Source organism: Protopterus annectens, chromosome 11.part0, assembly GCF_019279795.1.
Source record: "Protopterus annectens isolate FY-2018-M chromosome 11.part0, PAN1.0, whole genome shotgun sequence".
In the NCBI taxonomy this organism is placed as follows: Eukaryota; Metazoa; Chordata; order Ceratodontiformes; family Protopteridae; genus Protopterus; species Protopterus annectens.
Genome location: NC_056745.1, coordinates 277,926,072 through 277,951,447, shown reverse-complemented (window position 1 = coordinate 277,951,447; position 25,376 = coordinate 277,926,072). Strand labels below are relative to the sequence as shown.

The 25,376-nt window shown below is 39.9% G+C and overlaps 1 protein-coding gene across 3 annotated transcripts in view; it reads right to left on the bottom strand.

Annotated features, from left to right (window-relative positions):
• Positions 1-25,376, bottom strand: part of GNPTAB (N-acetylglucosamine-1-phosphate transferase subunits alpha and beta) — a 1,418,669-nt gene that overhangs the window by 476,645 nt on the left and 916,648 nt on the right. For all 3 annotated transcript variants that reach the window (XM_044087751.1, XM_044087750.1, XM_044087752.1), the window contains exon 14: positions 14,970-15,169. In XM_044087751.1, coding sequence (XP_043943686.1) covers positions 14,970-15,169 — 200 coding nt within the window. The remainder of the gene's footprint in view (positions 1-14,969; positions 15,170-25,376) is intronic.

The following is a 25,376-nucleotide window of genomic DNA, read 5'->3' as shown; positions in this document are numbered from 1 at the left end:
GACTCCACACGTGACTAGTCTGCAGTCTGACTTAGAGTCAGCTACTTTCACATTGTGGGTTCTATCTATGAGCCAGTTTGCAACCCACCTAGTAATATAGGGGTTGATGCTTAGCTTAGTGAGTTTTTCTATGATTTCTGAGTGGGGAATGGCATCAAAGGCCTCGGCCAGATCAAGGTAGGCTGTATGAACCATCTTGCCTTCATCCACAGCTCTGGTGACTGACTCAAAGAAGTCGACCAAGTTGAGCAGGCATGATCTACCCTTCACAAAAGCAAACTGTGTGGGATCCAGAGTTTGGAGATTCCCTAAGTCCTTGTTTATTAGGTCCATGATGATGCATTCCATAGCTTTGCAAATCAGACTAGTCAGGCTAATGGGGCAATAGTTCCCAGGGTCTGTAGTCACTCCTCCTTTGTGGAGAGGGATGACTGTAGCAGTGTGCCATTCGGTAGGGACAAAGCCTGAGGTGAGGCTATGATTGAACAGGGCACACAGGTGAGGGGGCCAGTTCACTCGGTAGTTCATGTAGAACACAGCCTGGGATATTGTCAGGTCCCATAAAAGCTGTATTCTTGGCCTTGGACAGTGCTGTTTTAACCTGTGCAGCAGTAATACTGGGTGCCTGGCAATCTACTGGTATTGTGATTGGTCCTTTGGGGGGGTAAAGTTGGCACTGAATCTGTCAGCCAGTATATTGGCAATATCTCTTGGTTCGGTATAGGAGGTATCGTTGTGCAGTAGCGCAGAGCAAATCTGGGTATTGCCATGGAGATTCTTTACATAACTATAGAAGGCCTTGTGGTTGTCTTTACTATCTGCTGCAAACAGTGACACTTCTGGTCTTAATTCTTTATAGTTTTCTCTATTCGATACTTCACTGATGGTATTCGATTTCTCCCCTTCCTTTCCTTTACTACCCTGTGTTTTTGTGGTAAGACTATCTGTTATTAATTTGGCTGCACAGTAATATATCCTGTTTACTTCTGTTACATTGCATGAATCTATATGGCCAGTCCTAATTACTGTAAAGGCAAATCAAACAAAGCAGTACTGGATAAAAAGCCTCTGCAGAGCCAAGAAAATGCAATATCCAAACAGAAGAGGCTCACCACGACCACGTAATAAAATAAAACAATTTAATACTGCAGTAAAAGTAAGCGCTTTCACATTTCAACAACGCTTCTTCAGACTTTAACAAACTGCCATTCACATTCACATATTTAAATAGCATTTCAAAAACACATCAACCAATCAAAATTGTTACATCATTAGCACACTTACTTAAAAATATAATATTAGAAATATGTCCCCAATACAGCACATAAAGCAATACAATATAGACATAACATAATATATACCTATTCTGATATATTGTTCAAATAAAATCGTTGAAATATAAAACATGTATAAAAGAACTCAGCCTATGACTACATAATATTGACAGTACAAAACTATGTAAAGATGTTTCGTTTCAGTGTACATATGGACGAGCTGATAGGAATGGTTTAAGTGTAACCTTTTCGTTCAAACCATGCCCTTTATAACTCTGTAGCCTTATTATCCATCTATTCTTCCTCTCTTCAGTATAACTCTTGATGTTGCCTAACCTATTAGTTTTCTTTATTAATTCAAGTACACTGAATTTAAACTTATGGGAAGTGCCCATTTGTAATACATGTCTGGTCAATGCATTGGTTTAATTTTCTTTATTTATTGCATAAATATATTCCCTGACACGTTCCCTAAGGCTCCTATTGGTTTTTCCCACATAAAAACATGAACATGTCTGACAGACTGCCACATATATTACATCTCTGGATTTACAATCGGCATAGAAGTTCATATTATATCTGTGAGTGGTATCAGGGGGTACAAAATTATTACTGCCAGACATATAGGCACAATGATTACATGTTCTACAAGGAAACGTACCTTCTCTAATGGATCTAATAGGTTCTCTAGTGTTGTTCTCATAACATAATAATCTTTTAAGTGACTTAGTGTTCTTATAAGAAAAACTAGGTCTAATTCCCACTATCTGAGTAATCCTTTCATCCGTGGTCAGAATGCTCCAATTCTTATTTATCACTTCTTTAATTTTCAAATTCTGATTAGAATAAGGAATAGTTAACCTCTTAAACTTCAAGGACTGATCATTATTCGCTACATTGTTTCCTTTGTGCTTGTACAAATAGGGCTTTCCCTTACATTTCCTAACAGAATCATTGACTTGAAAAACACCATTTATATTATATATAATATATTTATTATATAGTGATGGTTTTAGCCTTTTCTTAGTGCACCCTAACTCAAGCTTTCTTTGAATAAATGGTTTTAGAGCATACACCTTTAATGTTTTAATTGTTTTAATTGTTTGTTGAATTGTTGAATGTGTTTAATTAATTATTAAATAATTAAGTGTGTTTGAGTCACAGCATATAAAAGCTGTTAATCTGCTGTAATATTTGTGGTCTGAAGAAGCGTACAGAAGGTACGCGAAAGCGCTTACCAAATAAAACTTACAGTCTTTTATCTAAAGTGTTTGCTGAGTCGTGTTGAGTCCGAAGTTTATTATTCATTCCAGTTATTCCTTTAACTTAGGACTCTTTGTTGTAGTGGCATTTGGTTTTATACAATATATTTTTGTTTAATACCACTACAACACACGTCATGACTTCTCCTATTGTGGAACTAGACTATGTGCCAGAACCGAGAATACCAAGAAGGAAAGAAATGTGGACAACATTATTAAATGATGGACTTAATCCTTTATTGGATCTGGACCTCAAGGTACTGAATGGTAATATAATAGAAACCAATAATGACTGTCTAGAAAGTTTTAAAACCAAAATTAAAATTCTGGAAAATGATCTTTACAAGTTTCAACGACTGAATTGGCAAAGAAAACACATGGAAGCTTGTGTACGCTTCAAATTGATTCCAAGAGGTATGCGGATACTTTGCATGCCTTCTTATGGTGATGCACATCCTATCCTGCTAAAAAAATGGCAGGAAATTAATTTAGAAGCCAGCATGCAGTATGTCCGTTTATTAATAGACTATTTTAGTCCGATTGAAAAAGAATTGCTTATTAAAATCAACAACTTACAGCAAGAACTAACGGAAAATTTTCCAGGGGATCACTTTCAGCAAAGAATGGACAATTTATTTAATCAAGTGAGCTCTTATGCCCTCCGGTTGCAGCAAATTAAACACAAGAAGCTGCAACGAGATTATGAAGATTTCTCTTCGGGGAATGTCTTCATTTGGCCCAAAAGAGAATTTCTCAATGCTCACGCACGCATGCAGGTTCCAAACTCGGCGCCTAATGATGATACCATCATAACGACAGCAGAGATGGGATTTCCGGCTCTAGCGACTTCACGGGCTGCTCCAGAGGATGGCTCAAGAGATAATTTTGTTACACCTCCAGAAGCCCCCATGATTGCAACACCTATGGCAGCTACTTCAACTCCCCTTCCTAACCAGGAAGCAAATCGCAACAAGCTAGCCCAACGAAATCTTGGAGCAATTCCTAAAAATGACGGTACCACTTCTTCTTCTTCTTTTTTACCGTACCCCATAAAGAAGCTGGCCCCAATGAGAGAACGCAGGAACAGTTGGAGCAGGAAACGCAAGCTATCGGAAGACAACGAAGCCTTCCAGAGAAGGAGACATTATCAGTAAAAAAACAACTTTTCTTTAATATGTCCAGGTATGTGCTTTCAGTATACGATAAAGAACTTTTAAACAGAGGGTTATCGTTTGTGCCGTCGCAAGGCAGTGTCCTTTCTGACTTATTCACTGACCTCAGAATGTTTGGGCGTTCCATAGCCCTGAAAATATTTTTTAAGTCTAAAACAACAGAAAATGACAGTGGTGAAGCTAATTCAGTTAATTTTAAAAGAAAGAGCTCGTTTTTTCCTATAATACCAGGGCATGTTGACCTTTTTATTAAATTATGTGAAAAGGAACTTTATGAATATTGCATGAATACTAAAAGGAAATGTATGTATTTTAATATGACTAAAGGAATGCAATCCTCTCTTCGTAATTTAATGTATGACTCTTCTTTAGTTTTTAGACCTGTTGACAAAGGAGGTGGTGTAGCTATATTTGATAGCTCATCATACCAAACCTTAATGCATGATATGTTGAAAGATGATAGCATTTATTTGGAGATTGATAACTCTAGACTGCAAACTATTCTAGCAAGTGTCAAAGATGAGATTTATGACCTACTTATGTGCGGCCAAATATCTGAAGGCCTGTATGAATATTTTACTATAGATAAACCATTTGTACCTGCCATCAAAGGACTGCCTAAAATGCATAAAGGAGTTTTACCCCCACCCCTTAGACCCATTGTAGCTAGTGAAGGATGGTTTACAGAAAAAGTGTCAGTTTACTTAGAAAAGACCCTGAGACCTATAGTAAATGAAATCCCTAACATCTTGAAAGACACCTACCACCTCTTGGATTCTTTAAACTTAATAGATAAAGAATTGGTTGAGGGGCAACATCTGCTAGTTACTATGGATGTGACCAGCCTTTTCACTTCCATACCTAATGTTGAAGGTGTCCAAGCAGTGAGAGAGTTATTATCAGCATTTTCACACATAAAAAGAAATGATATCATCCTTATTTGCCAATTGCTAGACTTAGTCCTTTATAACAATGTGTTTGTTTTCGAGGGGTGCTTACATCTGCAGATATCAGGGGTAGCCATGGGCACCCCGTGTGCAAACACTTATGCAAACTTAGTAATGCATAAGTGGGAAAGAGACTTTGTCTTTACCCACCCTCTGTTTAGAAAAGTAGTGGCCTATTATCGTTTTGTAGATGACATCCTTTTGGTTTGGGAAGGCTCCATAGAAGAATTTGTTGATTTTAAAAATCATTTAGAAACCACTACTACATTTCTCAGATTTACTGCACATATGTCTTATGAATCAGTGAATTTTTTAGATGTATCCCTGAATATAAGAAATGGCAAGTTAAGTTCTAATTTATTTAGAAAAAAATGCTGGAGAAACTCTATACTATGCTATGACAGCATGCATCCTCGCCACGTGTTCAAAGGGATAGTTAAAAGTCAGTTCACTAGAATATCCAAGATTTGCAAGGACAAAGATGACTTAACACGTGAAGCAAATAACTTAGAGAGCATTTTTATTGAAAGAAAGTATGATGAAAAGTTAGTAAAAAATGTTAGGTCACAAGTTTTAAAAGAAGCTGAAACCAGAGATTTCATTTTAAGAAATAATCTCAAGTATGAGACAGGATGCAAAAATCCACCCAGTTCTACAGGGAAGATAAGTTTCATCACTACCTACACCAATGACAGTTTGAATATTAGGAAAATAATTAATAATAATTGGAAAGTACTAATGACTGATGATTTTACACAACAAATAGTAGGTAAGACACCCCATTTCACCTACAGGAATAATAAAAGTCTCAAAAGAATACTCTGTGATAAACCCAGTCAAACAAAATTAAAGTCGGTAGAGAAGGTAGGTACTTACCCTTGCAATCATTGCAATTATTGCAAGTTTGTTACTAGAGAACAAGTTTTTATACATCCTGAAACTAAATACAACTTTAAGCCAAGATTTTTAGCTACCTGTGACAGTTCAGGGCTGATCTACCTAGCCACGTGTGAACAATGTACTGCATTTTATGTAGGCTTAACAAAACGTAAACTTAAAAATAGAGTGTATAATCACATCTATGATATAAAGAAATTAAATGAACTAAATGCCTTAGCGAAGCACATACAATGTCATCCTGATCATTCTTTTGTATTCAGGGTACTTGAAATAGTAGAACCAAACATTAGGGGAGGAGACTATATTAATTTATTAGAACTTAAAGAATTGAAATGGATTTTAAGACTGAAAGGACATTACCCTCCAGGTTTAAACCTTTATGTTTCAATCAAACCCTACCTTAATGCACGCAGATAATTGATTGTGAGTTTACAATGTGCAATATATTCTACTATCTGTATAAGGAAATACAGTTCTTGGAATTTGACTTGATTCCCCTTAATAAGATCTTTTTATGTGTTTAGTGACAGGCTTCTTTTCTCTTTTTCTTTATTTCTTTCCCTTCTTTATCTTTTCCTGCATCAGCACTTTATACACCATGTTTTAATCATTACAGGTGTTCACACATAGATTTAGGTTCTTTACAATATTATAATATTTATTACACCCATACTTTCATGTATTTAAAATCGTTATACTGTGTTTAGTAATCTAACCAAGGTTTATAAAATTCCTTAATGACATACTTTTGAATGCCATATACATACTAATTTATATTCATATCTATATATCTATATTTAATACTATTTTTATTCGTATATCCACATATTTAAGTATACTATATAACATTATTTATTTGTTAGTAACATGTCTGAGCCATTCTCAGTCCCTTTAGATTTACATGTTACACATCAATTTATTTATCTATTTATTATATAGTGATGGTTTTAGCCTTTTCTTAGTGCACCCTAACTCAAGCTTTCTTTGAATAAATGGTTTTAGAGCATACACCTTTAATGTTTTAATTGTTTTAATTGTTTGTTGAATTGTTGAATGTGTTTAATTAATTGTTATTAAATAATTAAGTGTGTTTGAGTCACAGCATATAAAAGCTGTTAATCTGCTGTAATATTTGTGGTCTGAAGAAGCGTACAGAAGGTACGCGAAAGCGCTTACCAAATAAAACTTACAGTCTTTTATCTAAAGTGTTTGCTGAGTCGTGTTGAGTCCGAAGTTTATTATTCATTCCATTCAAGTTCATATTATATCTGTGAGTAGTATCAGGGGGTACAAAATTATTACTGCCAGACATATAGGCACAATGATTACATGTTCTACAAGGAAACGTACCTTCTCTAATGGATCTAATAGGTTCTCTAGTGTTGTTCTCATAACATAATAATCTTTTAAGTGACTTGGTGTTCTTATAAGAAAAACTAGGTCTAATTCCCACTATCTGAGTAATCCTTTCATCCGTGGTCAGAATGCTCCAATTCTTATTTATCACTTCTTTAATTTTCAAATTCTGATTAGAATAAGGAATAGTTAACCTCTTAAACTTCAAGGACTGATCATTATTCGCTACATTGTTTCCTTTGTGCTTGTACAAATAGGGCTTTCCCTTACATTTCCTAACAGAATCATTGACTTGAAAAACACCATCAGCCTCATGTTTGCTGTAACCTCTTGATAATAAGTTTTGAGCTAACATCTGTTGTTTAGAATCAAATGTCTCCTCATCAGTAGTGAGGCGTGACATTCTAAGACTCTGACCTGTTATAATGTTATGATAAATATGTTGAGGATGCATGCTACTATGATGCAAAATGCTGTTCTTCCAGCATGGCTTCCTATATATCTCTGAATGAATAGCCCCATCTCTTTTTAAGATCTGGACATCTAGGAATTCAATCATCATATCTGAGCTCTTATACTCAAATTTCAAAAAATCGGTGGTGCCATTGATATAATCAATAAATTGAATCAGCTCTGTCTTGGTACCCGCCCATGTAAAAAAAGACATCGTCTACAAAACACTTGTAGAACTTAATGTACTTATTATACAACCCATTGGCCATAACATAGGTATGCTCCCAATATGCCAACACCAGGTTGGCATATGAGTTGGCACATGGAGTACCCATGGCAACACCTTTGTTCTGTAAATAGTATGTATCATCGTATAAAAACACATTATTATTCAATATTAAATCTAATAATGCTAGAATTTTTATAATAGAATTCCCTGATACTTCTTTCTCAATTAAGAACAATCTCAGAAATTCCATGCCGGTATTATTAGGAATTGATGTAAATAACGAAACGACATCTAAAGTAACTAATAAATCATTGTTAGTACTATCATCCAATGATATTAAATATTCACCATAGCTTTCTAAAAATTCCTTAGTGTCCCTCAATATAGAGTTAGTACTATTTACAATTGGTCTCAATTGCTTTTCAACAAATATAGAGGCTGGTTCCAAAAGCCATCCACTACCGGAGACTATAGGTCTCATAGGTGGATTAATGAGACCCTTGTGCATTTTCGGCAGTCCCCTAATTACTGTGTTCATTTGTTTTATCAAGCTTCTAACTTAATTTTATTGACTTTCTGAGTCTACTTCTTTCATTGATCTTAATATGTCTATCCATCTCTATTAAACCACTTCTCTTACATCACTTTCTTCTAAACTGAGGGCACATTCTTTCTTCTCCATTTCCTGTGGGCATTCTATAGAAAGTTCCAGAGCATCTTCCTGTGCCACAATCACTTCAGTTTCGTCCTGTCATTTGTTGTTCTTTCATATGGGAACTCTGTGCATACCTCTCAACCTCTTACTGCAATAAATCTGGACAAAACCTGAAATAATGGGGGAACAAAGGCCCCAAAATAGGGGCAGTTGGAGGAAGAAACTGGAACAGATCCAGTAAATGGCATTGGTTTAGGTGTTCAAAAATATGCTGGCTAGTGATTGTATAAACATTGTTAAAGAAATTTGGTAGCAGTTGGAATATGTTGTATGGGTTATGTTTGGAAAGCAGTAGCATTCTGTTAATTAAGTGGGGTACTGTAGCGTTTGAGAGCTTTCCTGAATTGCAGTAGAGTAGCAGAGTTCTTATAGCTGGTGTTATAGTTTCCCAGAATTTGTGGCCTAATGTTGAGAAGGTGTGGCTACTCCATTTTCTAGAGATAAAGATGGTGTAGAGAGTAGGCATGATAAGGGTGAGAGACGAGGCTGTAACATTTTCCCTGACTGTGAATCTTCCTGTTAGATAAGAGAAGGAGTTCTGATTTAGCAGTTGAATAAAAGGTGCTTAGTTGCAGACCTACTCTGTAATGGATTTGGAGCCAGTTTGCTTTTTTCAGCAGTGAGTAATAGTGTTCTGTTCTTGGCACTAGTGAGATGGTATTATATTTTCTTGGTAGTAGTTTGTTGCGAGATAATGCTTTTCTTTGAATCTAGGACAGAATGCCTTTCCCAATGGCTTATATACCTAATGGGAGTTAAGTGTAAGATCATCCATACCCAAAAAAGTGTTTGCTATATAGGTTCATAGGTAAGTACTAGGCTATTGTCCATAGGGCCCATATAAGCACCCTGGCTTTCGCCACCCAAGAAAATTATTTTCCTGTGCCCCTGTTAAGCAGAGCCACAGAAGTGATCCCCGGGGTGAATTTCCTATCTCCCATCCAATCATCAAGATTTTTCTTGAAGAGTGCTAATGAGGAGCTTTGTTTGATATATATAGGTAGTTTGAGTATGGGAAGTCTCTGGGACAGGAATCTATCCCTCCGGCATGTTCTGTTTATTTTGGTGACAAGGTTTAGATCCCTAGAGCGTGTAGCTCGGAGGGATTGAGATTTCTTTAAGTGGAGCATGTCCAACAGCTCTGGGGTTGACATAGCTTTGTATGTTAGGCAGAGATTGCCTCTCAGTAGGCGATATGTGATGAGTAAAGCTGGAGTTTTTTTAGACGGTCTGCGTAGGGCATCTGTTTGAGACTGGTAATCCTCTTTGTGAGGTATTTCTGTGGCCTTTCTAGTTATTGTAGATGTCTTGTGAGGTAGATACCAAAAGAGGCACTGTACTCTATAATGGGTCTAATGAGTGAATAATATATATAGGTTTGCTTTGGTTTGTGAATGCGAAGTTGAAACTTAAGTTTTGGTCCAGCCAGAGTCCCACATATTTGAATAAGGTGAACATTTTCAGGGAGTTATGCTTTTTGTCAAGGATAATAAAGTCAGAAAGTGATTGAGTTTTTGAAGGGTCCAAAACAGCACATATTTTGTTGTATTTCGATATTGAAAAAAAGTATTGAAAGCAAGTTGTTAGGGTGAGAAGAACTGGGACAGGGGAGTGAAAAGGGAGTATGCTGGTGGAGAGAGGAGTGTTAACTTACAAAGAAGTGCATCTGAAGCATTTCTCTCTGGGTCTTCGCAGAAAATTGGCTTGTTCCAAGTCGGAATTTCCCGGTAAACAGATGTTAAATAAAAAATAAATAAAATGTGATATGATGGGCAGTTACAGGAAGAAACTGAAATGCATCCCAGAGACTACACCTTCTCTGGAATAAGCTACTCATCCATGTAAAGCAGAGTTGATTCCTAATCCAATTCATGTGCAACTTGGACAGTTGGATGGGGAACAGGAAATTCATCCTTGGATTGGCACCTACGTCTGCAATGGACATGGGCAGTGTATAAACAGCTCATCTCCCACACCTCTGCTTACACTTTTCAAGAGTACCAGAACTTGTCACAGATTTGGGATGCATGGCTAGGCTTAAAAAAGACTATTGTGTTCGTTAGCCTAGTACACACCTATGCACCATTGATCTATCCTGCTGTGGTGTTTTCTATGGTAGATTTTCTACAGCAAATCATTCACTTCACAGGTACTCCATAACCTCAGTTTCCATTTCTTTAACTTCTCCATTACTAATTCTCTTTTCTACTTTTCCTCTTGTTTTTTTATTTTTGGTACTGTAAAACTTTCCTTGTCCAGATTCCTTTGCCTGTATTTCTCTTCAAATATCTTTGCTGCTGCTCTTTTTTTATTTATTAGCTTTGCTTTCTCCTTTGCATAAATATTGTATTATATTTATATATATATATATTTCCCATGTCCATATTTCTTCTTCAGATGTTTCCTGATCCTCCCGTTTTTCCTTACTTTAGGGACTCGTTCCATCATGCTGTGATGTAACCTGTGTTAGACTTCCTAAATCAAATCCTTCACTTCGCAAGTATTCCACAACTTCAACTTTACTAATCTTCTCTTCTATGTTCCCCCTTTGTGATCCTATTTTTTATTGTGAAATTTTCCATACCTGGATGCTTTTGTCCGTATTTCTCTTTGAATATCTTTGGGACTGCTTTTTTTGTGTTGATTAATTTGGCTCTCTCTTTTGCATAAATATTGCACCATATCAGATCTCTCTTTCCCCAAGTCCATATTTCTTTTTTGTACCTTTCAAAAGTCTCTAGATTTTGTTGATTATATTTTCGCACTTCCTCAGATGCTTCTTTTTCCAAACGGATCAAGGTTTCTTGGTCTATATAATGTTTCTCATAAATCTGTTGCATTAATGAACACAAACTTTTTTATTTGAAGCTTCTGACAATTTTTCTTGTAGAAGTATTTTTCTTTCCTCTAATTTTCTCTTAATCTTTTTGTACATCTTCTGTCTGGAAATTCTGGGCTTCCTGAATAATAGTAACAATACATAATTTCTTTCTTATCCTCAGTAGTCCACTTTATCATCTTTATGGCTCTTTTTTGGCCTAACAGTTTTTGTGTTTTTTTGTGGAGTGCTACATCCTTCTACATCAAGGGGGCCATCCTCCCCTTGGGCCTGGCCCTATTGTAGGAATGTTTTTGTGTATTAAGGATTCTACACTGTCATTTTTTCCAGTTCTGGCACAAGTGCACCTACTAGGATTGGGCACTTTTTTATCCTGGGTCTTGTGCACCCAGCTATCATTTTTTAACCTACTTCTGTCCATGATATATGCTATATAAAATGCAGTCTATATATCAGTGTCATCTTGTTGAGATTTTGTGAAAAACAGGGTCCGCCTTGTGAAGGGACTCACCAAGACTCAAAGATGAAAAGATGAATTCAATTCCAGCAATGCTACTCTCCTTTGCTTGCTGACTTCTCTCCCTAATCAGATTCCTGATGCCTCCCCAAGTGAGTGAGTTGATTCGCAAGGGACGGCTTGCACCTGTCACCCCTGGGATTCCGGATATTGGCTAAGGTTCTTGCCACCCCCATAGTGCCTTTTTTAGGCAAGGCTCAAATTCTAAACCTACCACCCTAGAAAACAAAAATGGGAAGAAACTAAAGGTAATGCTGCTCAATGCCAGAAGTCTAAATCTCAAAATGCACGCACTCAAGACCCTTCTCAGTATGGAGAACATCAATGTCTGTGCTGTAACTGAAACCTGGTTCAAGGCTCCTGAGAGCACCCCGGCACTATCAGGTTTTACCTCATATCATGCCCGCCCCAAAACCCGGACCACACCACAAAAGGAGGGGGTGTATCCATATTCATCAAGGATACCCACACCTCCAGGTTGGTGGCAACGCACGAAGCATCGGAAACCATCCAGGTGCAATTAACCATAGGCAAAACTGCTCTACAATTTGTAGCATGCTACAGGCCACCCTCTCAAACTCAGGAACCCCACACAGCCTTCCTGAAGACACTGGAGGGTATAAATGTATCTCCAAACACCATTATACTGGATGACTTCAACTACCCGAGTATAGACTGGGAACATTACTCAAGCCCCAACATTTTAGTCCAAAGGTTCCTGGAGTTCATAAATTCAAATGCCATGGAACAACTAGTCACCGTTCCCACAAGAGGAGAAAATATACTAGATCTCATCATCACAAACATGGGGACAAAATGCTCCACACTGGAAGTATATCTCTCATTGGTGAGATCAGATCATAAACTAATCTCACTGGAAATCCACATCCCGCCCCCACCCCAAACAAAAAAGACCACAGTGAAGAACTTCTCTAAAGCAAACTTCACACTACTCAAGACTGGTGTGGTATCCTTCAAGGCCCCCGAGCCAGTGGAAACCACAACCCAAGCTGCAGAAGCCCTTACAAATGCCTTCTAAGAACACCTCCAGGACTGCATGGATCAGGCAATCCCTAATAAAACCAAGACTCTTTCCACCAAGGGCAAACGTCCAGTCTGGTGGACCCCAGCCATAAACAAACTTTACAATAAGAGGAGAAAGCTGTTACATGATAGAGCAAAATCCATAAAAGAGAAGACACCCTTGATCATTATTAGTAAAAAAATACGAGCACTCATAAAATCATCCAAGGCCAACTTTGAGAGAAAAATTGCCATAGATTCAAAAGACAATCATAAGGCCTTTTTCAGCTATGTTAGAAACCTGGGTGGAATCTCCCAGATATGCTCAGAATTAGTCCAAAATGATACAAAAATCACTGAACCCACAGACATTGCCAACATACTGGCAGACAGGTTCAGTGCAAACTTCACCCCCTCTCCCCCTCAAAAGGAGAGATAACTATCCCAGCGGAGTGTAGCCTCCCAGACATCTCAAATGCGCAGGTAAAAGCTGCTCTCTCTAAAGCTAAAAACACAGCATCAATGGGACCGGATGGTGTCCCCGGCTGTGTGCTACACGAACTCAATGAGGAACTAAACCCGCACATAAGGCAGCTGTTTAATCTTAGCCTTACCACAGGATACGTGCCCAACGAGTGACGTACGGCAACTGTGGTCCCACTCCACAAAGGCGGTGCCTCTACGGACCCTGGTAATTACCGCCCCATAAGCTTAACAAGCCTGGTCTGCAAAGCTATGGAGAGGATCATAATGGAACTCATAAACAAAGACATAGGGGACTTGCAGACATTGGACCTGACCCAGTTTGGCTTTGTCAAGGGCAGATCATGCCTTTTGAACTTGGTCGACTTCTTCGAAATAGTCACCAAGGCCATTGATGAGGGAAAGGCAGTCCATACAGCCTACCTTGACCTTGCAAAAGCTTTCGACACAATACCCCACTCAGGTATTATAGAGAAACTTACCAGCTTAAATGTAAACCCATATGTCACAAGATGGGTTGCAAACTGGCTAAAGGACAGAACCCACAGGGTTAGAGTTGCTGGCACCATGTCAGACACCAAGCCGGTCACAAGTGGTGTCCCACAGGGCTCAGTCCTTGGCCCCCTGTTGTTCGGCATCTACTTCTCAGAAGTACAGGCAAACATAGGAGGACTATGGCTGACAAAGTTTGCAGATGATTGCAAACTGGGCGCCATAGTGGAAAGTACATCGGACACAGATATCCTTCAGAGGGGTCTCACGGAAACTGATAGCTGGTGCCAGAGCCATGGCCTGAAGTTAAATGCCAAAAAATGTATAGTCATACCCTTCGGGAAAAACAAGGTAACCCCAAGCTACCATATAGGTGGCAATCCACTAAGCACAGAAGAGGTTATCAGGGACCTGGGGACCCAGGTTGACAGTGGCCTTTCTTTTGACACTCACATTGCTGAAGTGGTTAGAAAGACCTTCTACATTGCCCACCTGATCATGAAGGGATTCACATCCAGATCAAGTGAGGTCATTGTTCCCCTGTACTCTTCACTTATCAGACCAATGATCGAGTACAATGCCCCATTCGGGATGTATCTCACCCGACACCTGCAGCAATTGGAGAGACCCCAAAAGTTCCACACCAAAAGGATAAAGGGATTCCAAAATCTGTCATATGCTGCCAGACTGAAGAAACTCCAGCTCTATTCAGTTGCATACCGTCTGCTCAGAGGTGACCTGTGCCTGACATACAAGGCCATGTCCAACCCGGAATTAATGGACATGCTCCACCTCAAAAAATCCAAATCTACCAGATCCACTAGAGCAAGCGACTTAAACCTTAGCACAGATATAAATAAGGCATGCTGGAGGGATAGATTTGTCACTCAGAGACTCCCTATGCTGTGGAATAAAATCCCGGTCCATGTGAGGCAGAGCACCTCGCTGGCTCTGTTCAAGAGAAATCTTGACTGGTGGATGGGAGATCGTAGGTTTACCCCGGGAATCATCTCTGTGTCACTGCTGGACAGAGGCACAACAAACTAATGGGCACAATATTTTTTAACATAAGGGGTGGCGTAAGCCACAAAACTTTGGGCTAGGCTTATAAATGCCTTAGGGCAGATAGCCTAGTATAAACCTATGAACCTATGATATCCTTTAAGCCAGGTGCTTGACAGAAATGGCCCAAGATTTTTCCTCTGTCTCCTAATACCCAACAACAATATAATAATACTATCTTTTAATGTCTCCAAATAGGGTTCATGACTACGAAAAAAGTACTGCTGGGAAAGTAGCATACTTACATGTCTTGCAGTTCTTGCATAACAATGCGGTCAATCATATGAGGCATGTGGCCAGGAACTTTACGAGAGGTAAAGCCAAACTTTGAATTTAGAACTTTATTCACATAACGGAGTGAATCAGCAAAGGTATCCTTCAGACGTCGTCTGACTCGACTGTTGTCAGTATAGTAAGCCAGCTCCTTATTTAGTCTCTCATTTTCCTAGAGTAGAAAAACAATAATGATACAATCTGCACTGTGCTCAGAAATTAAACAAACATGTTGAATATTATAATAATACCTATTTTTAATTACTTGTATAAAATTGTTATGATATTTCTCTTATATGTTAAAACAATAAACCTGTTTTGAAAAAAAAAAAAAAGAAATTAAACACGAGACAACTGAGAAAGCTACACACATACACATATACATATATATATATATATATATATATATATATATATATACTCAAACAATGCTTACCTTTTTTTACTTTATACATTTAGAATGCATTTTAAGTGCTGACTGGAGTGACTTATTTAAAAGGATTGAGTAGTAGCCTGTGTGCTAACTTTTAAAAGAAGAGTGATATTCTTTTAAATGTCACTGGCAAAGTTCTACCTGCTGTAGTATCATTTAAAAAAATGACATGCCTGAATATACCATGCCAACACACAGCCTGCAGAATGTCATGAATAGGATGGAACACTAGACTTCCTTCTTTGATTAAAAAAAACACTAAAATTATACACATCACATATTAAAAAAGATACAACAATGATAGTCAATGTTTCATGCTTCTATTAATTCAGATTGTCTCTGTGGCAAAGGGACAGAAGGCGGCCTTTTATGACATGCCACCTTTTCCTCAAGAGTTCTTCCTTTCACAGTCAGTCATTCTGTTACCAGAGCTTATCTAAAAGGAAGAAGAAATGTCTAACTTAGACAGGCATCTTATCTCAAAAGAACCAAAGGTTTAAAAGAACAATACCTTTAGAAGCTGACAGCTCCACTTTATCTAGCTTAAAGCATGAGATTTTAGCCATGATATGTTGCAGCTGAAAAAAAAAAAATGTTTCTTCTGGTGAAAAATAATTTTTCTTCTAGTGAAATGTATAGGATTTTTATTTTTAATTTGTGATTAAATGCCAGTTCAGTAAAGATGCATTCTAGGTCATTATAATTTACTGCACATAGAGGAGAAGTTCAGCACAAAACTCCAATGAAAACAGAGTATAATGCAAAATGTCAAACTGCGACAGTGAAAGCATATGAAACCACACATCTGGTACCGGTGTACTTAAAAGGCCAAATCTTATTAGTTTGACAAATCATTATGAAACTTTTAGGCAGTAGCATGAGTATGCTCAATAGCATTGTCGCCTCACAGTAAGACGCTGTCCGGTTAGACTCTCAGAGCATCTTCTGCGTGGAGACATGCGTGAATGGGCGTACCTTCGTTGAAGGTTGTGCATCAGGGCTGGCAACTCGGTACGTAAAAATCAACTGCCAATCATTAGCGGACTGGAGTTCCGCTGTGGCGACCCCTAACCGGGAAAAGCCGAAAGTTGCAACATTAAAAGGCACACTCCACAAAATGGCTGCCAATGGGGCTTGACAAATCAATGTGATCTTGTTCAAGTCTTTCTCTTTCCCATAATAAACTTGAAGCCTGCTTTATATGAGTCATACTAGACATAAGGAAGTAGTGGTGTATTCCCATGCTACTGACACATAATGGGATTAGTGTCAGTCACTGCCATCTTATATATCTTATGTAACATGACTGCTTCTTTTATTTCTTGAATGGCTCTAATTTGTGCTTCAGAGCTTGTTTTAGGTATACTGCTGCAACCAAAAAGTAGCTAAATTGCAGGCCTTTGTTCAAAGTATCTTTATGTAGTCCAAGATAAATTGACAGTTCCCTCCTCCCCCACTTTCTTAAATGTGTTGACACATTACAAGAATTACAGGAAAAATATTTTCTGACTTTTCTTTAAATGTCAGATATCTTTGACACTACATTTAAGGCATACAAAATGTAAAGCAGTATAAACAAACATTTAAAGTTTAAAGCTTAGCATTTCAATGGTGTGATGTTGCTTATGCAAATTTGTCAAAAGAGGTGACAACTGCCCTTTAACCACTGACTGATCTTAACTGCTTTGTTTTGCTGTGAAAGTAATGGCTACTTTGGAAGTAGCTGGGAGTCAGTGTACGTTATCCTCCTTTCTGCAATAAAGAGAATAAAAAACAATTTTATACCAGTCTCATCTTTTTTACAGCAGCTGCTCTGCTCCTGACATCGGCAGGACTAATTATCTACATAAGATTAAATAAATTAATTACCCATACAAGACGGTCAGCAGTACCTGACTACAAGTTTCACTCTATCTGTGGTATGTCATGCAGGTGTAGACAAATTCCTCTGTAAATTATGTGAGAAGTTAAGCTTAAGTGGGTGGTCTTTTCCCTTCCTTTGAATCTGTGTAAAAGGAAATGAAAATTTTAGAAAAATACAAGCAGGTTATTGGTACCTACACAATAATGGAACCATAGTGTAGGCAGAAAACCAACCTAGGCAATGAGATAAACTGTAGGAGATGGTGGAGTTTTCCTTTAAGAAGGCTATTATAGCCTTACAATTTTCAGTGGAGCTCAACTTTAAATTTGATCCTATCATTTTAGCTGCTTCAAATCATGGCATTTTAGCCAGCTGAATGCTATAATTTTTTTTTCTAGTGAAAGACATAGGAGATTTGTTATTAAAGAAGCATACTAGGCCATCAGTGCATTCTATATGCTGAAAAGACATTTAGCACAACACAAAATGGAAGCACAGTACAATGCAAAATGTGATATTGCGACACTGAAGGCATATAAATCTCTGCATCTGGTAATTCCATATAAAAAGATAAATCAGTGCCAACAGTGCACTCAGCTACATAAAGTCCATATGAATGCTATTCTAACTTTGGATATTGGAGTGCAGCTCGTCGGTGGATTTGACCACACTGAATCTGCTATAAGGCATGGCATTTTAGCCTCAGCATATTAAAAATGAATACTTTTTTGGTAAAATATACAGTTTTACTTCTGGTGTAATAACAATTCACTAAAAAAGTATTCCAGACCAATATGGTATTCTCAGTACTGAGCAGTACTAAGCAGTCATTAAATATAACATCCCTAATAGAAACCTAGTATAACGCTCTAAGTGCGACAGTCAAAGCATATGAACCCCTGGATCTGGTTCCTCTGTATGAAAAGCTGTTATCTCAGTCAACCTTTGAGATTTCATTATGAAACTTTCAGGCAGTATGAACAGGCTGTTTGAATACAAAATGATTCTATGACTGCTAGTCTAATCAATGGGATTGCAGTTCAGCTCAATGTAGAATTTGACCTCACCACTTTTAGCTACTTCAAACCATGACATGTTAGCTAATTGCAAGTTCAAAAAATGCATGTGCACACTTTTTCTAGAGAAAGACAGAAAGATATACACGCACATGCACATTCAGCACAACACTCTAAATGGAAACAGAGTACAATGCAAAATGCAAAATTGTGCTACGGAAGATAATCACCTAGATATCACCTTAATCTCCTTATTGCCAATATGACTCCTTTTATGTTGGGTCTCTCTCTGATGTACACTTCTTATATGAACAATGCGTATTTGCGCGCGTGCGCGCGTGTGTGTGTGTGTGTGTGTGTGTGTGCGCGCATGTGTTTCTATACGTCTATCTATACATGGGTTAAGTACTTTTGAGCAAAAACACCCAAATGTTGACATCTGTTTGGTCAAGAGTAGCAGCTGATTGATGTGTCTGTGCGATTGGTAATCCCCAGGTACAGGAATATGCCCTTTCCAAGGGGACTGTGCAATCTCAGAGTTAGAATATGTAATTAGTGTGTTGGGGGCTTCCCCCTATAAAATAATCTGCATTTGTTTTTTCCTGCAACGAGGTTAAGCCTACATCTGGTTCCTCTGTTGACTTTAAAATTTTCAATGTTTTTATGTTAATTTTATGGATGTCAATATTTCATCCATTTGATGCATATACACAAGGGCTGTACTACTCTACAGCTATAAATACATCATCATACCTGTAACCTTATTTACCCGTTTTACGTTTTAACTGCCTTCTGTGACTCTAATGTAACATTCTTTTTGAACTACTTTTTCTGTATTACCTTGTCATGTATCCTTGCTGTACTTTACAATTCAAGCTAAGCCTGCAATTTGTCATAAATTATCACTGCTCTACTACTAGAGAAAAATAACTAAATAAATAATAAACCCCTTGCATTTGGTACCTGTATTTAAAAGGCTATATTCCCAGTCCTCTTTGAATTCCCATTTTAAAACAGTCAGACAGCAAAAGGGTGTTCATCAACAAAATGCACCTCAGTCTATAGTCAACCTTGAGAAAGTTAAGTGAATCTCAATTCTGAATTTGAGGCCACTAGTTTATCTGCTTTAGACCATGAAATAGCAACTATATGTCTGAGTGGAAAAATGCAGAAATGTACATGCAATTTTTATTTCTACTCTGAGAATTTAGTGCTCACTATTTTGGACATTACCTCTGCTGAAAAGACAGAGTGAAAAAGTCCTCCAACAGAAATCAGGTATAATGTCACACCATGACACCAGTGCATTCACTACTTATGTACACCACCACTATATTTACAACTTATGTACAAGTTTATACACCAGTCCCCCTATGACAAAAAGATACCAAGTAGAAAACACACTGCAAAATGTCATTTGACCCTTAAGGACTTCACCGAATCTCAATACTAATTTACAAAGCAGTATGCCATTGCTGATAGTACAAGGAGCTTAAAGCCTCACCCTACATACTTGGCACCATAAATGCTGCCTTATCTAACAAAATATTAATCAGTTTTTTATTTCTGCTGTAATTACAGGTTTGTGTACCTCTATTCTGAACATTAGTTTCATCTTGCCTTTTGAGCAAAAGTTAAATAACCTCTCAAAATGGAGAACAATGTATTTTCAACTGGCTGCTATAAAAGCTTGACTGCCTCAATGACAAGCTGTAACGATGATCACTCAACAGTGACAATGTAATTACATTTGATTTTAAACACAGCAAACCTTCTCACCATTTACTCCCAAAAAATAGACACATTCTGCATAAGCTTCCAATTTTGATTGTGTGTAAAATGAAAGAAATAATGACTACCTTAACACAAAATTTCCTACTCCCAGACACACATACTGCCCCCTACCAAGCCATATCAACAAATGTTTTACAGTGATCATGGAACTTCTCTCTGCTTGCAAACATATTGATCCCCCCAAAAAAACAGCCGCTATCTCTGTACTTTTCTGATGTCTGACTATAAAGAAAATACAGTTGTGTACACTTACTATAAATGTAGATGTTCAAGTGTATTCACTGTTGCAGTCATCACATTTGGATTATCCATGCCAGGGTAGCCCTTGGCTGGCCCAAATACCAGAGGCTTAGCATTTTTGCGTCTGTTGCTGTCACTTCAAAACTGACGTCAGGTTGTCAGTAGTATAAAGTAAGGCAGCCGATGCCATTACATCAGTTTTTCTTGCCCTAACCTGTCAGGAGCCCCCAAGTAGGAGCCAAGTTCTGGTGGAAGAACCCGACCAGTAGAAAGTAAATACCAACATGTCCCTTGTAAGGAAAGAGAAGAAATGGGGATGGAGGAAGGGAAACCAGGACTGCAACAGTGAATACACTTGAACATCTACATTTATGGTAAGTGTACACAAACGCACTATGTTCTTCGTGTTTCACTGTTGCAGTCATCACATTTGGGTTGATTCCCAAAGCTGAGGAAATGGGTGGAGGCAGTCAAGCTAACTAGGGGCTGGCTAGGATGCCCTGCAAGACTGCAGAGGCAAACCCTGCCCTGGATTTGAAGAGAGGCAGATGGTAATGTTTGGTAAAAGTGTGAACAGATGTCCAGGTGGAGCATCCAGGATGTCCCTGGTGGGGACTCCTCTGAGGAAAGCTGCAGAGGTGGAGGCTACTCTGGTGGAGTGAGTTCTGACCCCCTTGGGGGGAGGCTTTCCATGTTGTTTGTAGCAGAAATGGATGTAGTGTGCTATCCAATTGGAAATGGTTTGTTTGGAGATGGCTTTGGCTTCTGCCCCTGTAGCAAAGCTAACCAGCAATTGATCAGACTTTCTGAAGGATTTAGTCCTGTCTAGATAGAATCTGAGCTGTCTGTGCACATATACAGAGTGCAGAATCCTTTCCCCCTTGTTCTGGGGATTAGGAAAAAAGGTGGGCAAATGAATGGATTGGATGAGAGCCACACTGGACACAACCTTGGGCATGAAAGATGGGTTAGTTCTGAAGGATATCCTGTCAGCATAGAAGATGATGAAGGGTTCCACAGCCATGAGCGCTTGCAGCTTGGAGACTCTTCTGGCTGAAGTGATGGCCAGAAGGAAAGCTGTCTTCCAGGAGAGAAATTTTAGCTCTGCAGAAGAAGCTGGTTCAAATGGGCGGCCACAGTGGTGCAGTGGTTAGCATTGCCACCTCACAGCAAGAGGTTCTCTGGTTCGATTCTTGACTGGGGTGCCTTCTGTGCGGAGTCTGCATGTCCTCCCTGTGGTCGCGTAGGTTTCCTCCGGGTGCTCCGGTTTCCTCCCATATCCCAAAGACATGCTGTAGGTGGATTAGACACTAAATTGGTCCTAGGTGTGAGTGTGTGTGGGCCTTCTGTGGAAGGTTGGGCGCCGGGCTGGCAACTCGACACCGTAAAACTCCACTGCCAATCATAAGCGGACAGATGATCCGTTGTGGTGACCCCTAACCAGGAAAAGCCGAAAGAAGAAGACGATGAAGAAGCTGGTTCGAAAGGGGGCAGGGTGAGCTTTTCAAATACAAAGTTAATGTCCAAAGTTGGGGTTGGTGCTCTTCTGAGTGGCCTCAAGTTGCCAGCCCCTCTTAGGAACTTGTTTGATCAAAGGGTGTGAAAAAAGGGGCTGCTCAGTGGGGAAATGAGCAGAGATAGCAGAGCCATGAATAGTTATAGAGGAGAAAGAGAGGACACTGTGTAGTAGGTCAGCTAAGTAATTCAGGATGAGCGGGAGGTAGGGCTGTGCCATATTGGCTCCCTTAGCCTGGATCCAGGTACAGAACCTTTTCCATTTGTTAGCATAAGACTTTCTAGTGCTAAGGCATCTGGCCTCAAGTTTAACATCTAGAACCAGTTTATTGAGGTTGGCAGATTGATCCAGGGTTAGGGAATAAGCCAAGCTACCAAACTGAGTGTCTGCAATTGGGGATACATGAATTCTCCTTCCCTCTGGGTCAGGAGGTTTGGAATCTGAGGAAGATGCCATGGTGGCAGTGGGGACAGGCTGCGCAGCGAGGGGTACCAGTGCTGACGAGGCCAGTCTGGAGCTATAAGAATTGTCCTTGTTTTTTCCTCCTTTATTTTGAGCAGTACCCTGGGGATGAGAGGTAGTGGAGGAAAGGCATAGACCGATAGACTGACCCAGGGGAAGGACAGGGCATCCACTTTCCAAGCCATGCAGTGATGCTCCCTGGTACAGAATTTGCTGAGCTGATGGTTGGTGTGGGAGGCAAAGAGGTTGACCTTCGGGGTGCCCCATTTCTGAGTTATTAGGGTGAAGGTTCTTCTGTTGAGCTGCCACTCGTGTGGGTCCAGAAGATTTCTGCTGAATTGGTCTGCCAGAGAGCTGACAGAACCTGGTAGGAATTGTGCTTACAGGTGCAGTTGCATGGCAGAGGCTGTGTGCCAAAGGGTCATGACCAGCCTGCATAGAGGGTAGGAGTGAGTCCCTCCCTGCTTGTTGATATAACGCATCACAGTGGTGTTGTCTGTTTTGATCAGGAGAGCCCCTGGGAAGAGAAGGGGCTTGAAAGCTATCAAGGCATGCTTGACAGCCATCATCTCTTTTTGGCTGATATGCAGAGGAATTTTCTGTGGGCTCCACTGGCCCTGTATGCACCTGCCATCCAGGTGTGCACCCCAAGCATAGTCTGATGTGTCTGTGGTGAGGGTATGGGCAGCGGGGCGGGAGGTGTGGTGTGGTGAGAAAGGTAGTCCCTTGTTTTGGGAGCTTGCTGTTGCCCACCAAAGAAAATCTTTTCTGAGGCAAGGAATTATAGGTATGAGTCTCCAGGTCTTGAAAGTGTTGACACCAAAGGCTTTTTAGGTACCATTGAAGTTTCCTCATATGCAGTCTGGCATATGGAATGAGTAGTATGCAAGATGCCATGAACTCCAGAGCTTGCAGGATCTTCCTTGCAAATAACTGGGGTCTGGTGGCTAGTTGAAAGAAGTAGGCTGTCAGGAAAATTAGTTTTTCTGGAGTAAGGAATACCATCTGGGATGCTGTGTCCAGGCTTGCTCCCAGGAAGATAATCCTTTGGGTGGGCACCTGTTTGGATTTCTTTTCGTTGACTTTGTACCCTAGGAAGGTTAGTAGGGTCTTTACAAAGGCCAGGTGCTTGAGCAGCTTTTCCTGGCTATCTGCCAGGAATAAGGCAGTTGTCTATGTATGGGTAAATCTGGATATTCCTTTGTCTGCAAAAGGCAATGACCAGAGCCAGACATTTTGTGAAAACTCTGGGAGCAGTAGATAAGCCAAAGGGTAGCACAGAGAATTGAAAGTGTTGAGATCCTGCCCTGAAACGGAGAGATTTCCTGGATGATTCCCTGATAGGAATGTGGAGGTAGGCCTCTTAGATCTAGGGTGGCTAGCCATGCGTCCTTAGACAGCATGGGTAGCAGCTACTGGTGGGTGAGCATTTTGAATTTTGGGATCACCAAGAAGGTGTTTAGCATCGATAGATCGAGGATGGGGCGCCAGGTGCCCTCTTTTCTGGGCACCAGAAAAAGTCTAGAGTAAAAACCGTGACCTATCTGTTCTGCAGGAACATTCTCTACTGCCCTCATAGAAAGCAGGGAAAGGTTATGCTTTTGAGCCTCTGCCTAATGGTTTGAGGGTAGATCTGGGAACCCTTTTGGGGTTGGAAGGATGTGAAGGAAAACCTGTATCCCTGAGACACTATGTTGAGAACCCAGTGGCTTTTATTAATGGTGGCCCAGGTGCTTGCCGGAAAGGATAGTTTTTCTCCTAGGGGTAAGTGAAGGTGGGCAGAGGGTGGGGGTGGGGAAGGTGAGTCATTGTGAGTTCTTACCATAAGGGGTGGCTTAGAACTCCCTGGTTTTGAAGTGGAGGTAGTCCACTGCTTAGATCTCTGAATACCCTGTGGCTGCTGTCTGGGGGGGTCTGGTTCCCCAGGGCCTGGGCTGAACTGGCTTAGTGGGAGCAGGAAAGGGCCAGTGCTTGGTGGGACAATGCCTGCTACACCTGGGTGACTGGACCTGTAAGAAATCCTTAGCTGTCTGCAGAGATTTTGCTTTTTCTTCCATCTTTTTTAAGACCTCTTCTGCTTTAGTGCCAAATAAGTTGTCTTTGCAAGGGGGCATCTAACAATTTAGATTTGACATGGTCTGGCGGGGGGCTGTTCCATAAGCCATGCATGCCTTCTAATGACAAATCCAGTGACTGTTGCCCTGCAAGAAGCTTCTAGGGCGTCAAAATCAAAGTGCAAGTTGTGTTTAGTTACGTGACTTGCAGAATGCATTAACTCTTGTAACTCTTTAGATTCTGCACAAGCAGGAAAGGAAGAGATTTTCTGAGGATTTTCATGGTATACTGAAATTTTAGCATATGGAAATGACAACTTAGTGCCCTGATAGCAAGAGTAGCTGAAGTGTATACTTTTTTACCTCCATCTGTCTAGTGCTCGGGAATCCCTATCTGAGGGGGTGGGATTCTTAGCAGAGGTTGCTTTAATCCCTTTAGGCCCTTGAGAAATTACCTCAGGGTCAGCAGTAGGATTTTTAAAAAGAAATTTGTGTGAGTCAGGGACTCTATAATACCTGTCTGGTTTTCTGGGTGCAGGAGGGAGGGTGTCAGGAGTCAAGCTGGATTCCAGGAAAACATCCTCCACAACATCCAGTACTGGGGGGATGGCCAAGGGTCTGTGTTGTGGAAGATCTAAGAATTCCCCAAATCTCTTTTTAGACTGAGGGTAGTCTTGACTCTCCCATTGGAAATGGTCCCTTAAGGTATGAAGGGTTTCCCCAAAGGAAACATTCTCTGGGGCAGAGGCTGAAGGGATGAAATACTCTTCATCAAAATCCTTATATGTAGAGAGAGGTTTGTATGTCTTCATATTCAGATGCTTCAGAGTCATCTGACTTGTTCAGACAAAACTACAAGGGACAGATCTCTTTTCCTTTTGGAGGGGGTAGCTTGACTTCCCCTGAGCAGCATGATAAGGTCTTCCGACATTTCAAGCAGTTGAGACTGAGGCAAGGAAAGAGGTGCCTGAGATTGGGTCGTCTGTTTCTTGGGTGTGGC